General features: G+C 47.6%; 5 protein-coding genes across 5 annotated transcripts; 2 read left to right on the top strand and 3 right to left on the bottom strand.

The window, feature by feature from the left end:
- Positions 1-9: 9 nt before the first annotated feature.
- Positions 10-2396, bottom strand: BC939DRAFT_464624 (phospho-2-dehydro-3-deoxyheptonate aldolase, class II). Its single transcript, XM_051557399.1, has 6 exons — positions 2081-2396; positions 1849-1947; positions 1379-1605; positions 1229-1281; positions 551-1133; positions 10-445 (listed from the first exon to the last, which is right to left on the bottom strand). The coding sequence occupies exons 1-6, from the start codon at positions 2258-2260 to the stop codon at positions 139-141; spliced, it is 1449 nt and encodes a 482-aa protein (XP_051407905.1). The 5' UTR covers positions 2261-2396; the 3' UTR covers positions 10-138.
- A 262-nt stretch (positions 2397-2658) lies between these two features.
- On the top strand, positions 2659-4111 carry BC939DRAFT_522994 (uncharacterized protein; the record flags this gene model as incomplete). Its single annotated transcript, XM_051561233.1, has 5 exons — positions 2659-2707; positions 2931-3007; positions 3103-3253; positions 3519-3607; positions 3720-4111. The coding sequence occupies 5 exons, from the start codon at positions 2659-2661 to the stop codon at positions 3846-3848; spliced, it is 495 nt and encodes a 164-aa protein (XP_051407904.1). The 3' UTR covers positions 3849-4111.
- Positions 4112-4507: 396 nt separating this feature from the next.
- BC939DRAFT_480812 (uncharacterized protein) lies at positions 4508-5590 on the bottom strand (the record flags this gene model as incomplete). Its single annotated transcript, XM_051558970.1, has 3 exons — positions 4508-4695; positions 4745-4978; positions 5209-5590. The coding sequence occupies 3 exons, from the start codon at positions 5588-5590 to the stop codon at positions 4508-4510; spliced, it is 804 nt and encodes a 267-aa protein (XP_051407903.1).
- Positions 5591-6387: 797 nt separating this feature from the next.
- BC939DRAFT_522989 (uncharacterized protein) lies at positions 6388-6947 on the bottom strand (the record flags this gene model as incomplete). The annotated part of the gene is made up of 2 exons (XM_051561232.1): positions 6388-6561; positions 6642-6947. The coding sequence occupies 2 exons, from the start codon at positions 6945-6947 to the stop codon at positions 6388-6390; spliced, it is 480 nt and encodes a 159-aa protein (XP_051407902.1).
- Positions 6948-11796: 4849 nt separating this feature from the next.
- Positions 11797-12318, top strand: BC939DRAFT_464607 (uncharacterized protein; the record flags this gene model as incomplete). Its single annotated transcript, XM_051557398.1, has 2 exons — positions 11797-11843; positions 12146-12318. Coding segments are annotated over exons 1-2 (158 nt in total), but the record flags the coding sequence as incomplete, so codon positions are not given.
- Positions 12319-13786: the final 1468 nt, after the last annotated feature.

Raw genomic sequence — 13786 nt, 5'->3', positions numbered from 1 at the left:
AAATCTTTGGGTAGGTCCGACGCTGCCAAATAAGCGTAATATGTACGGTTTCGAGAGCAGTCAAAAGTCGATCGAGAATAACTTTATTTTCCGGCGAAGCTGTATCTATATTGACCAGACGAACATTTAGCATCGACTTTACAGCGACATGACGCCGCTGAAGCCGCGTTGCTTCTCTTGGTATTTGGCAATCAAAAACGCCATATCTAGAGCCTGCTCATAGTTGAGACGAGGATCGCAGTGCGTCTCGTAGCGGTCCAGCAGCTCTGCATCCAAAAGTTCCATCGATCCACCAACGCACTCTGTAACACGGTCTCCAGTCAGCTCGAAATGGACACCTCCGAGGTGCGATCCAAGTTGCTTATGGATTCGGATCGCCTGCGACAATTCCTTGGTGATGTCGAGCAGGTGTCTTGTCTTGACTCCAGACACAGATTGTTTGGTGCTATAAAATGCAAAGCGAAAGATCAATATTAGTCTCGACAATTCCGCCGCCATACCCAGCCTTTGGTCAATGCAACTCAAATATGAGCACATGAGGGCGACTTACTTTCCGTGCATAGGATCACAGGCCCAAACGACAACATGTCCAGATTCCTGGACAGCCTTGATATGGCCCGGTAAGTACTTGTCCACCTGGTCAACGCCGTATCGGGTGATGAGGGTCACCTTTCCAGGTTGCTTGTCTGCATCCAAGATATCCAAAAGCTCGACCAGCTCCTCTGGCTTCATGCTGGGACCGCACTTAACTCCGATGGGGTTCTCGATTCCACGGAAATATTCAACATGGGCACCGTCGAGCTGTCTTGTGCGATCTCCAATCCAGATGAAATGAGTTCCGACGTTGTAGTACTTTAGCTGTGCTGGGTTAGCAGGGTCAGTCAGGAGACGAGTCAGTGCCTGCTCATACTCCAACAAGAGACCTTCGTGCGAAGCAAAGATATCGACAGTGTTGAGGGTGCTGGCAGGCGCGCCTGATTGAAGACCTGCATTGGGGTCAGCACCGATGGTCTTCATGAAATCTAAGGCATCTGTCAACCTGTCGACAATGCTTTGGTATTCCTGACGAAGCGCCGAGGACTTAACGTGATGGAGATTCCAGTTGGAGGGATGGTGGAGATCGGCGAAACCCTCTATAGGTAACGATTGTCAACAGCACATTCTGCGTTAGCATTTTGATAATTGCATACATGAAGAGTCAATCGCTTAGAAGAGGAGAAGAGATTACCAGCAAGAATAGATCGAACATAGTTCAAGGTCGCAGCAGAGTGAAAGTAAGCCCTTTAGATGGTTAAAAAGAGTTCCAGTACGTTAGATTATGGCGCATGTCATGTATAATGCAGAACAAGACAAGATCTCAATTCTTTTTCTCACATACCCGAGAAGACGTTCTGGGTCGGGAGTACGGTCTGCAGGATCGTATCCGTTAACATTGTCGCCGCGGTAACTCAGGATCTCCTCGCCCTCATGCATCTCTGTAGGCTTTGAGCGGGGCTTGGCATACTGACCAGCCATGCGAGCGATGCGGACGACAGGCATGCGCGCGCCCCAGACCAATACGAGCGACATTTGGAGCAGCACCTTCAGCTTTGACTCAATAGGGCTCTAAAAAGTAGGTAACAAGAGCCGTTCACTATTAGCGGCGAATGACACGCGGCGCAAGGGTTTCTGTTTTTTGTGCACGCCGCGTCCCCAAGCGGAGCATCTTGGTGTGTCACGGCGATCGGACCGATAAGCAAAATTTTATGACTCCTTTAGGAGTCATAACAACTGACATTCAAAGCCCAGACGGGACTATTGAGAAGCATGGGTGAATGGCCGGCACTGAGACCTCGCTGAGAACCTTACCTGGGCACAATAGTCAAAGAGCTCAGCACAGTCGCCTCCTTGCAGCAGGAAAGCCTTTCCCAACGCTACGTCGGCCAATTGCTTGCGAAGGCGGTGGATCTGCATAGCGCAGACAGAGCATAAGAACAAAAAACGAGAACAGAAACAAAGCAACAGAAACATTAGAAACTGATATCTGTTTGACCAGGGATTATGAACAACTGGTATATTCATCAAGCACATGGGGACACACCTCACCAGGGACAACCATGGGAGGGAGTCGTCCGATTTTCTCGAGGACCCTGCCCAGGTGAGCCTGATCAGGGTAGTCGACATCCTGTTTGATGGGCTTGGATTGCCACGAGGTCGGGGTCCAGTCTTTGGCAGCGACAATGGTGGTGGGTCGTTGGGGGGTTGCGGAGCGAGAGGTCATTATGGGGAGGTGGATGGAAGGAAGCGGAGGAAAGGCGGTGACAATGGAGTGATGAAGTGATGGAGTGATAAGGGGAGCAAAGGAAGAGAGTCGAGAAGAGTTATTTTATGCAGTGTCCGTGCATCGGATCTGCAGCAGTCCATGCATGTCTCTAGTCATTTCCCAGGGCAGATGGTGGCTTGCCTCGATGCATAAAAACAATGGAACAGAACTAAGTCCAACTGCTGTTGCCCTTTCGCCATCGACCATCAACCATTAACCATCAATCATCCACCACAGCCTCTCTACTCCACTCCACTCCGCTCCGCTCCACTCCACTCCACTCCACTTCACTCCACTCCATCACCTCTTCACCCTCTCTCCCATTCGTTCACTCGCATAATTAAACTTACGCAGCCATGAACTTTCTCGTCCGCTCCATCCGTGCTGTCCGTCCTGTCCGCATGGGTATGAAAGAAGGCTTCCCTTCTACCCTTGATCCTTGCTCACTCGCCTCCAACTCGATCCCGCTCCATCAACATGCCATAAGAGCAACATCATATGTATTATACGACGCCCTATATGGCATCAGTCGTCAACTCCTCCTTGATTTCCTTCGTTTATTCACTTGTGACGACAAAGCGCCACGCCTTGATTGCTTCCAGTTTCCTATACTCACGTCTCCCTCCAGCATCTACTACAGTTCGTTCATATGCTACTGAAGCCGCTGTCACTGGTCTCCGCTTGACCCTTGCCGTCCCTCACCAGGTATATCCACATCCAGCAATCCACAGTACACCACAAATCGCTTATGTTCTACTGGTCACCCTCAATTAACAATATCGATTTCAACACGTCTTCAGATCATCTACAAGGACGCCGCCGTCGCACAGGTCAACATTGCCGCTGTCTCCGGTGACATGGGTATCCTCGCCAGCCACGTTTCCTCCATTGAACAGCTTCGCCCAGGAGTCGTCGAGGTCATCGAAGGAGCTGCTTCCAAGAAGTTCTTTGGTAATTTTCTAGGATCATACGCTTCCTAATCGTCCGGCTGGACGAAATTGCACAAGAGCTGCCTAATAGATGGATATGAAAGACGGACGGTATCTTGCGTCTCAATGGTCGCATACTTTTGCAAGCACAACTATTGCTCAATTTTGGATCATCAATTGGATTCTATACTGGGACTGGACTATGTCAAGGATATGCAGTATCAGCGACGAACGATAACATGGCGCTTCATACCGATTGCTAATGCACGCACACTGTGGCTTCATAGTCTCTGGAGGATTTGCCACCATGAACCCCGATTCCACCCTCAACATCAACGCCGTCGAGGCTTTCCCTGTCGAGGAGTTTAGTGCTGAGGTATGGCTTTTGAAAATACCTATATTTCAATCATTTTCTGATTTGAAAGCCAGGACCTCGTCACTCACTATGCCCAACTCCTTCTTGGTTAATCATTCCACGTTTCGTCTAGGCTATCCGCAACAACCTTGCAGAGGCCCAGCGTATTGCGAACTCTGGAGCAACCGAAGAGGAAAAGCTTGCTGCCAAGATCGAAGTTGAGGTCTTGGAGTCCCTTCAGGCTGCTGTCAATGCCAAGTAAACAAACACCAATTGAGGGAGAGCACCATAATCTAGATCCCATTATAGCCCTGATTGCTATCGTAGCCTTAGTTATAGGAGTGATTGTAACCCTGATTGTTGTGGACGTGATTGTAACTGTTGCGAGCCATGCCCTCCCAATGATCGTGCTCATATCCATTGTTGCTGTTGTTGTCTTTGGGGCTGCTGATGTGCTGTGGAGGTGCTATCAAGGTCCTTGATGGTGAAGATACAGGGGCCGGACTGCTGTTCTGTCCATTGGCTTCTTAGTAAATGATGGCGTTGCCGCTTGCACAGGCATAGGGGGTACGGGGAGCGAAATTTGCGCCTCTCCAGCATCAGGAGCAGTACGTGGTAGGGCCACAGGATGGCAAGGTCCTCCTCACGCGAGACTTCCGCGAGCTTGACGAGTGTTAATCGGATGGTCCTCATGCAGGTCCCAGGAATGGAATCTAAGGGAGAGGGTTGGGTCTTTCCAACAGGCACCAAGAAACGCCTTAGTAATGTGATTCTGCTATGTGTGGGGGTTTGGAGATCGGTATGGGAAGGATATCCGCTGTATTAGATATATTTTGTTGCTATGATTGGTTATCAATGGGCATCTTCAAGGACGGTACCTGTATCGACCAAGAATCAAGGTTCTTTTTAAACCCGACTCTCTTAAGGGCCTCTCAATACCACATTATGCTGTGTAGCTCCGTGGCCTTTATTTTCCTCTAAATCGTTCTTGTTATCTTTTCTGTTGGTTCCCTTTGCAATACTGCACTCCGCACGAACAGCGTCCGCTCCCCCCCTTAACACAACATCGAGAACAACATCGCAGACAACATCGTGCACGATTTTTAGAACTGAGGGCGGCTATTGTATCTTGGCTGTTGCTGGTGTTCCCTGAATCACCTTCCATAATAACGTCCGAGTCACCAACAACCAACTTGGCTTCGACGGGCTTTTGTTGCACGAGCCTATCTTCGATTTCCGTTATCCCCGTATCGATCTTTATATGGCTCTGTTGTTTGCGGTATCTCCGGTCGATATCATCCCGTGGGCCGCGGGGGATGTTCAGGTTGATATTTCCCTTTTCATAGCTAGAGTGAATAAGGGTAGCAGTGGCGGTACTGGCAATCCCGGGGTCTACACAAAGACTCCGTATTCCAACCTCGTCGTTTGTATTTCAGAGGAGACTGTCGACCTTCTCCTGGCTGTCAAATTTTTTGGATACATACGACCATCCTTGTATCATTGGCGCGGTTGACCAGGGGAAGACTGTGTTGGATGTTGGTACCGGGGATGATATTGATGAAGCTGTTGTGGATTCAGCGATTTCAGCGTCCGTCATCGTGGTGGAGGCTTCGATCGCCTACCCACCGTCAATTTGTATGACATGACTCGTAGGTCATGACCGTTGGTCGAAAGGTTGCCGGTAAGTACATACTTTTGTCGCGGTTGCCCCGGTTCAGATTTGTCGATCTGCTCTTGGTATTTTTCCGGACGTTGAAGACTTTGGCGAATAAGATCCTTAAATTCGAGTTTGCTGCTTGCGTACCGGGGATCTTTTGCCTCCATTTTCTCCAGAGCTGTTCTTGCTTCTTTGATTGTGCTCACGTCGTCGGACTTGAAGACAACCTTGGTCTTGAGGCACTTTTGCTGGAGTGCGGATGGTGGATTGAGAGATGAGGAAGAGGAAGAGGAGGAGGAGGAGGAGGAGAAGGAGGCAGGGTCACAACTGCCATTGGCCCACAGCATGTTGGCTCCTCTACGCGGGTGGTCCGGATCCTGACTGGGTGTGGTGTGCCATATATCTTCTTAGATCTCTGGTGTTTTTAAAAGCAGCTGCTGTATGAGGCGACCTCAGAGCAGGCTGTAACATTTCGCAGCTGGCTGTCATGTCAATGGACCCCATTCACAGTGACAGCGATGCCATATCTGGAAGCAACACAATAGACAATCGTGCATTGTTTTTTTAAAAACCATGATCGTTTCCTGCAGGCACTGCTCTCCTGGAAGACTGCCACGCAGAAAGAACAGTGCATAGCTCCTAGCATCACAGCAAACACAAAAAATAAACCGATGGCAGCATGCAGTTTGCTCTCCTAGAGGCTGGCAAACAATCTAGCATACAAATTGTAGGTATGGCTATTATACTGTAGCTGATAGCACAGCAGGCAGTTAGCACACATGATGCTAATGCACGCTCAATGAATCTACACAGTGACCCTCACACAGACTTTCGGATCATGGATAGCTTGTTGGATCCAGGCATCCGCCTACGGTAGCTCGTGTTCTTGCCATTAAGGAAAAGGAAGAAGGACAATCGACCGACCTCGTCCTGTGTGTTCTTTTCAGCAGATGCCTTGGACTCAAAGACATTATCAAGTATTTTTGCAAGCGAGCATTGCTTTTCCTGCTCGGCACTACTTAATCGGCGCATTTTTTTTTGGCGATTGGTGTGAGCCTGTTGTTCCTTTGGTCCATTCTGAAATCTTTCAAAAGACAGCGGACAAGCTGACGCTCCGTGAAGGAAAAGAAACCGTCCTCATAGACTAACCGATTTGTGGTAAGATTTGGATTTGAGCCTTCGCTGGCAAAATCAGATTCAGGATAAGATGGATACTGACACAATCGTGCTCCCGCGACCGCCCTGTCGTATCGTCGATAGAGTCCAAAATGGCCTTCCCGTTCTCAGAAGAGGCCCAGGAGGGATTGTGCATTAATGCCTATAATGAGTAGTCAGAGTAGTGAGGTCAGTGTCCGCGTGCATGATTGAAACGAGATGGCTCTTATTAAGATGACTTACCCGCTTCTTAAGTTCCAATGAACACCTGTAGAGGTGGCCTCCTACCATATCGGACAGTGTTCTCGCACACTGACTCATGAAGGAGCCTTCACAGACGTCTCTATCCTTCAGTCGGAATGGTGGTGCCTGGCGTTGCGAGGTGATCTGTAAATACTCCTGAAAAATCTTGTCGGACGCCATTAATGCAGGTGAACTAGCCTTCTTGAGATCGGAATCGTCACTGTCCCATCTGATTAACCGATTCAAAAGCCGCTGAAAAAATGAATCTCGTTTACCCTTCAATAGGATATTGTTGAAGTGTTCCATTCTTTTGTCGCCATGCACTCGTCCTCGATCTCCGTCAATTGCTGGGAATGTTCCGAACGTTCTTACTATGTAGAGATTGTTCACCAAAAGGCCCTCGCGTAGCAAATCAGTATGGACTCTTGCCATCGTCTGCATGGTCTCGAGGAGATGGTCCAATAAGAGGCTACGGTCCTGGTCATTTCCATACAAGGGAACGACTCTTTGAGACTGTGAATAAGACACGACTCAATCCGGCCAGGCCTCATTGCGCGCATTGGATTCAAAGATGCAACAGCGTCGACCATCAGGTCTGTTGGGTTGATCTTGCGGGGAACAGCGTTCTCGTTCAGTGGTACATCGGCATCACGAGCCTCCTGGAGCTCTTAGTGTGATGTTTTATGTATTTCAGTGTGAGTCAAGGAGACAAAAGAGCGTTGTTGTTTATTATGCTCCCGGCAGGGGTTTTTATAGCCCTGATCTGGGGCTTGGAGTATTAGATAGCTTAATAGTCTCATGAATAAAAATGGAAGTGGCCTAAATATGAAGATTCACTCCCAGTACAGTCCCAATTTGGGGTCTGAACGGAACAACTCCCCCCAAGTTTTGATCCCTCAAAACTACTGTTGAGATGGGGTTCTTCACCGATGTGTGAGGAAAATGATAGTAAAAACCTCTGTGATATGAAATGTAATGGAGGAAAAGGTAAACCTCCTAGTAGTTCATCTGAGGAAAACGAGAGAAAAAGGTAAAACTCGCCGGTGCGTCAACGTCTGTGCGTTGCAACCTTAAATAATGAATATGGGGAAAAATGTACAAAACCCCTTTTGATCATACCCTGAATTTTCTTCCCTCTTCTGGAGAAGACTCAGAGCTTGAAAGCCCTCAGTAAGCATTGTCATGCTCACTACTTTGCTTTCTTCCTGGGAGAGGAATTTTTCTTTCCTCTTTTTCCCTTACTCGCATCTTTTGAGATTGGTTTTTGCTGTGCCATCTGCTGTCGTAGCGTTTTCCTCTGAACTCTCATTTCCTTCTCTGCTTGCTTTGCAATGACATGAGGGTTCTGTTGGTTCAAACGCTTCCAGTACCGTCTGATGATCAGATCTGAATCAAAATTGTCATACTCTAGTTGCGAGTTGTGAGAAGAGTCGTATCCCTTCCACTTGACAGTGTACCTAACCCCCTTCGCCGTGAGTTCGTGGCCAAGAATGGCTTCGACTTCGTACGACTCATCACTGCGACCATCTAGGTCCTGTGTGACAAGTTTGAGTTGGACAGGGGCGTAGTTGCGTTCTAGTTTCTGATTCGTGGCATCCAACAAGGTGTAAGCTCCATTCTCTGTACGTTCCATGACCTTGTAAGGGCCTTGGTACTTTGGTGCAAGCTTGCCTTCCGGGAGTTGCTCTCTGGCCATGACATAACAGCCAGGAGGGAACCCCAGAATGTGATGTGTACGATTGAACTTATCAATCATTTTGCGCTGTGTTTCTGCACTGGCTTCTGACACTGCCGGAAAGACTAGTTCCGTAAGGTATTCCAAGCGTTTCTCAAGTTCTTCTTGTGTCATAAGATGTGATTCTGCTAACGTAAAATCGGTTAGCTCTGCAAAGGAGCGTCCGAAGAATAATGAGAACGGTGTAGACTTGTGAAGACTCGCCGCACGCACGTTTAATTGGAGTTGGGTCAAAGGAAGATAAGCATCCCAAAGATCAAGACGACCTTCAAGTTGCTTCTGAATATTCTCTTTAAGGGCTCTAACATATCTCTCAGCAACACCGTTGGATCGAGGATGATATGGTGTGGATAGCCTGTGATTAATCTGCAGCTTTCGCGACATGAGTTTGGCTACTTCATTTACGAATTCGGTGCCATTGTCGCTTTGGATACAGAATAATTTGAAGAGGACGCCTGCAACTGTCTTGGCTTCCTTATTCGGCAATGGTTCCAGGAAGACGAATCTAGTACAGATGTCAACCATTACCAAGGCGAACACGTTGCCTTGCCTGCTAACTTCAACTGTGGCGAGATCAATCGCTACATGCTCTCCAGGTAATTCTGCATGAATGGCTTTCAGTGGATGATATCCTTTGCGTGCAATATTAAAGTGCTGACAGGGTCCACATTGGCTAACCCAATTGAGACAATCTTCCCTGAGCTTTGGCCACATTTAGCCTCGCTCATAAATGGCCTTAACCATTGCATTACCCCCGAGATGACCAAATTCATGGACTTGATTGAGTATTTGTTTGCGTTCTTCGACGTCTAGAACGGTAGTTCTGTCCATGTCGTTCGTCTGCATAACATGAGTATACGATGCTTCATGATCAATAGGTACTGTCGAGAGACGATCCGCTAAGTCAACCGAAGAAATAGTGACGTCCTCTTCTGTAGGCGAAAGAGTGGCCTTTCGTAGCCCTGACCTAGTCACTGCTGCAACACGATGCTCCTTGCCTCTAGAGTTTACACTCTCAACAGGCGTCCATAATTCATCTGGAAATGCTCGGGATAATGCATCTGGAATAACGTTCAACAGCCCTGGACGATACACACATTCGAAATTATAATTGAGCAATATCTCCTTCCAATTCGTAATGATCGGAGGTAGCTCCTTCTGTTCGTGAATGTATGTCAAGGGTCTGTGATCAGTGTACAGCGTGAACCTTCTACCCCACAAATAGTGATGGAATCTCATGAGAGCAAATATAATCCCCAAGAGCTCCTTTTTATAAGCGGGATAGTTCTTTTCGTGCTTGTGCAGTGCGCGTGCCTGAAAGGAAACGTAGTTCACTTTAGATTCGTCGCTTTTTCCGTTTGGTAACTGGTACAAGACTGCACCGATGCCCACATTAGAGGCGTCAGTGGCGACATAAAAAGGTTCTTTGAAGTTTGGGAATGACAAAACAGGTGCTTGGGCAATCAGATTTCTAATTGCATCAAAACTGCGCCTTTGCAAGTCATTCAACTCAAACGTACCCTTGGCGTTGCGCAACTGATTCAGCGGTGCTGTAATAGTGCTGTAGAGTGGGATATATTCCCTAAAATAATTAAAGAGTCCGAGATATCTCTGGATCATCTTTTTGTTCGTCGGAAGAGCCCACGACTGAACGTTAGCAATCTTTTCCGTATTGACACTGCGTCCTTCTTCATTGACGATAAATCCTAGGAGAAGGACCTCAGTGCTTAGAAACCTGCTTTTCTCTCGATTGATGATTAGCTTTGCTTCAGTCAATCGATTGACGACCACAGTGATGTGAGCTAAATGTTCTTCGATTGAATTCGAATAAACAATAATGTCATCAACATATGTGCTACCATAATGCAGATCACCAAGCAAATGGGACATTCCTCGTTGGAAAATGCTCGTCAGAGGTTTTAGCCCAAATGGTGCTCTTGCAAACATGTATTGCTTGCCATTGTAGGTAAAGGCTATCAATGGTTGACTTGCCTCGTCCACTGGCATTCGGTGATATGCTTGAGAGAGATCGATCGTTGAAAAGTACTTGTGTCCTGCCACTTTTTGCTGAATATCTGTTATGAGTGGTAAAGGAAAGTTGTATGTATCCTCTAGCTGTCTGTTCAACGTGCGAGTATCAAGGCACACGCGGTACTTCATCATGTTGCCATCTGGGTCCCTGCGAGCAGCCATTGTCAGAGAATTGTTGTATGGGTTGCCTTTTGGCGCGAGCATGATGACTCCTGTGTCCCACCGCTTTTGTACTGTTCGATCTACTTCGTCTTTCTCTACCTGTGCATGAAACGGTCGATACCGTTCCTGGATTACGCAGTCAGGCTTCACCTTCAACGCGACTTTCATCGAGTCAAGTGTGCAATATGATTTTGGGACTATGGTTTCATTAGCTTTGAGAGAGGGCTCGAGCGCTCTCATAAAATCTTCTTTTTGCTTGATGAATTCAGGCGTGCGTTCTTTCAGAGGGGTCTCCTTTGGCACTACCGATGGTTTCTCATCGGATGGCACCCATAGAAATTCTTCCTCTCTCGGTGCTGGCATAACCACACCTGTGATAGCAAATCCAAATCTAGGAAAGAGATCCATTCCTACGATGAAATCGTAGTGGTCAATGTCCATGACATGGAGTTGGTACTCGACTGATCTCTTGTTGCACACAAGCTGAACTCTATCGCAGATAATGATGCTGTCTGTGCTCGAACCTCTCTGTATCATCGCAATTGATTCATTTGCTACTTTGCCATATCGAATGCCAAAGTCATCAGCTAATTCTCTACTAAGCAGAGATGTTGTCGCTCCAGGGTCTAGTAGCGCTGTGCATTGCGCGCCTAATATTCCTATTGGCACTGCTACGCGATTATCACCCAGTGCTGGCCCTTTGTATGCATATACATGCATCAAATGGACCTGTGGAGAAGATAAATAAGGAAAAGAATGATTCTTTATTCAGCTGAATTCCTCCTAGCTGTGCTTCCTCATTAACTTTGGCAAATGCTCCAACCGTCTTCATGGGCTTATAGCCCTCCCTTGCCGGTTGGTTGCCTTTGTCTACAGACTCCTTTTTCTTCTTCTGGTCGTTCTGCCAATGGAAACACTTGTCCAGCGGGTGCTTGAGCCTCAGCGTCTTACACTTCTCGGAGTACGTACAGACCTTCGAATCTGTCTTGTGCTTCTTTTGACCTCGTTCCCGACCATGGTCCTCATTCGAGTTCGACCTCTTATTCTGCAGGTAAACAGCTACCACGCGAATAGGACTTCGGCAAGGGTGTGCTTCGGTCACTTACTGGTTCGTGGTACAGGGTCCTCCTTTAGATCGGAATGTAAGAACACAAAGGTAAAATAGACTAGACGTAAATGGAAAGGAATAAATATGGGGATCTGTTTAGCTAAATGGTGCGAGCTAGGACTATATTCCTTTGGGAATGACTGGGGTAGTTGCAAGGAGTTCGCATATTATGATATCCGATGAGGTGAGGAGTCGTGATAATGAAGTTCACCCCTCTGGAGTCGTTGTATGCCAATGGTCGCTGATCAGGCCTCCGTTGTACCTTTATAATGCCGTTTCACGAGGGTGGGCCGAGGACGGATGCTCAATGAGACGATCGGTAATCGGGGAAGCGCTGCGGGGCAAGTACAATGTCTAAATAGGAGCGATTGACGGTGCAAAGGTGGCGGATGATCAGGATCGGCATTCCCTGTTGATTGTATCTCGTTGCATGGGTTACTGACGGTGGTAGTCAGTACCTGTCGTCGATGCGGTGTTATCCGGACAATCTGGACGAATACAATGTGTGATACAAATGATTTAGGTGGAAAGAAGACTCTGGTTCAGGTACCAGACCGTTTATTTTTTTATTCTGGGGGCGGTGCTCTTCCCCGTGATCTAATATTAACTTTGCAAGAACAACCAACTGATTCTCACTTACTACACCACAGTGGCTCAAGCCCGGAGGTGTGGCTCTTTCTTGGATTAATCGGATAGAGGATAAGGCCAGAGAGAGAGAGAGAGAGAGAGAGAGAGAGATAGTGTGTGTGTGTGTGTGAGGAAAAGATGAGAAGGAAGAACAAACGTTTAAATTTAACGGCTAGGGGTTGCTCCATGTTAGGCTTTCCACCCCTTTAATGTCGTTGACAAAAATTAAAATGATTGTGTATCCAAAGCCCGTCGCATCGAAGACCGCCTGTTGCACTTGGCGATGTTCTCTCGTGTGCCACTCTATGATCTTAACCAGTGGGGGTAGCCATCGTCCTTGACTCGGTCTACCCTGTTTTGAATCATTCGTGTCAACAAACACCGACACCCTGTATTTTATCTTGACTTCGTTGTTATGTAAATGGGCTTATGATTCGAGCATTTGATTTTCTGATATTCTACGGTGCGATTTGTACTGTTTCACTGCTCGCTCTGCAGCCTCCATTGGCAGTCCCTTCCTGTAAGTGTCCATATATCTAAATGCCTTCCAAGCATACCTTCGTATGGTTTCAATAGGCACCGAGTCCAGAGCTTCAGGGATGATTGACTGGAGACCTCGGAAGGAATAGTCGCAGTGCTTCCGGGTATAGCGCTTGCTTGCTCCCCAGTACATCTCTATGGAGTTGAGCTCACAATGAAATTTGGGATAGAAGACAATACGCTGTCCTTCCTCCCTTGCAATCTCCTCCAGTATCGAGCCCTGAGCAACAAAATCGGGCTGCAGTTCTAGAATTCGTTCTGCGCAACAGTCCACTCGATCAGGGTGTTTGTCGTCAGCCCTACATCTCGAGCATGTTCTAGGGAGCCCATCAATCCAGAGACCTCGGTCCTTGAGAACCTCTTTCATTCCCTTGGGGTTTCCTCGTTCGCGTAATTATCTGGAAAGACCATGGTGTAGTGGGTTCCATCTACAATGGTGTCCCGCATGACCGCTTGCTTTCCACCAGACGAAAGGTTCATCCTACTCACCACCAGTGCATCTTTGGCAACACAGTTGTGGTTTGATGAATTATCGAACGCCCAAAGTCCAATCAGATTCGGGTGGTTCCTCTTGTGTATAGTGATCGCTTTCTTGAACTGCCGAGCCATGTCTTCAGCGGTCCAATAGCCATCGTGAATTTTCCCTGGGTTGATGATCTCTCGAGCACGTATCACCTCGCCATTGTCATCGATCATCTTCAAAGGTCCCTCAAGTTCGGAAAGAAACTCACTGACCATGATGGATCGACCATAACCTTTCTTGCGCAACGGAAGTTGACCATCTGGATGCCAAAGCATAGAATTTCCTTCGTTCGAGTAGAAGATGCTCTCATCGTGAGTGTAAAACACTATCGCCTGTTCGCCTGCAGCCTAGAGCAAAGAGAAGTAATTTAGCGGTACGAATTAAATACCCATGAGTTATCTCCTAATTGCAACAAGCAC

The sequence above is a fragment of the Gamsiella multidivaricata genome (assembly GCF_025024155.1).
Source record: "Gamsiella multidivaricata strain RSA 2152 chromosome Unknown BC939scaffold_84, whole genome shotgun sequence".
Lineage (NCBI taxonomy): Eukaryota > Fungi > Mortierellomycota > Mortierellomycetes > Mortierellales > Mortierellaceae > Gamsiella > Gamsiella multidivaricata.
The sequence above is the reverse complement of the archived record's forward strand: the minus strand, read 5'-3'. Positions and strand labels throughout refer to the sequence as shown.

What these genes read in the sequence shown, in the direction of transcription:
- BC939DRAFT_464624 (XM_051557399.1), bottom strand. Translation starts at nt 2,260, where the DNA reads ATGACCTCTCGCTCCGCAACCCCCCAACGACCCACCACCATTGTCGCT. An exon ending in GACCCAGAACGTCTTCTCGG is followed by an intron (nt 1,282 to 1,378) that starts GTATGTGAGAAA and finishes AACCATCTAAAG; the next exon opens with GGCTTACTTTCACTCTGCTG. An exon ending in TGTTCGATCTATTCTTGCTG is followed by an intron (nt 1,134 to 1,228) that starts GTAATCTCTTCT and finishes CGTTACCTATAG; the next exon opens with AGGGTTTCGCCGATCTCCAC.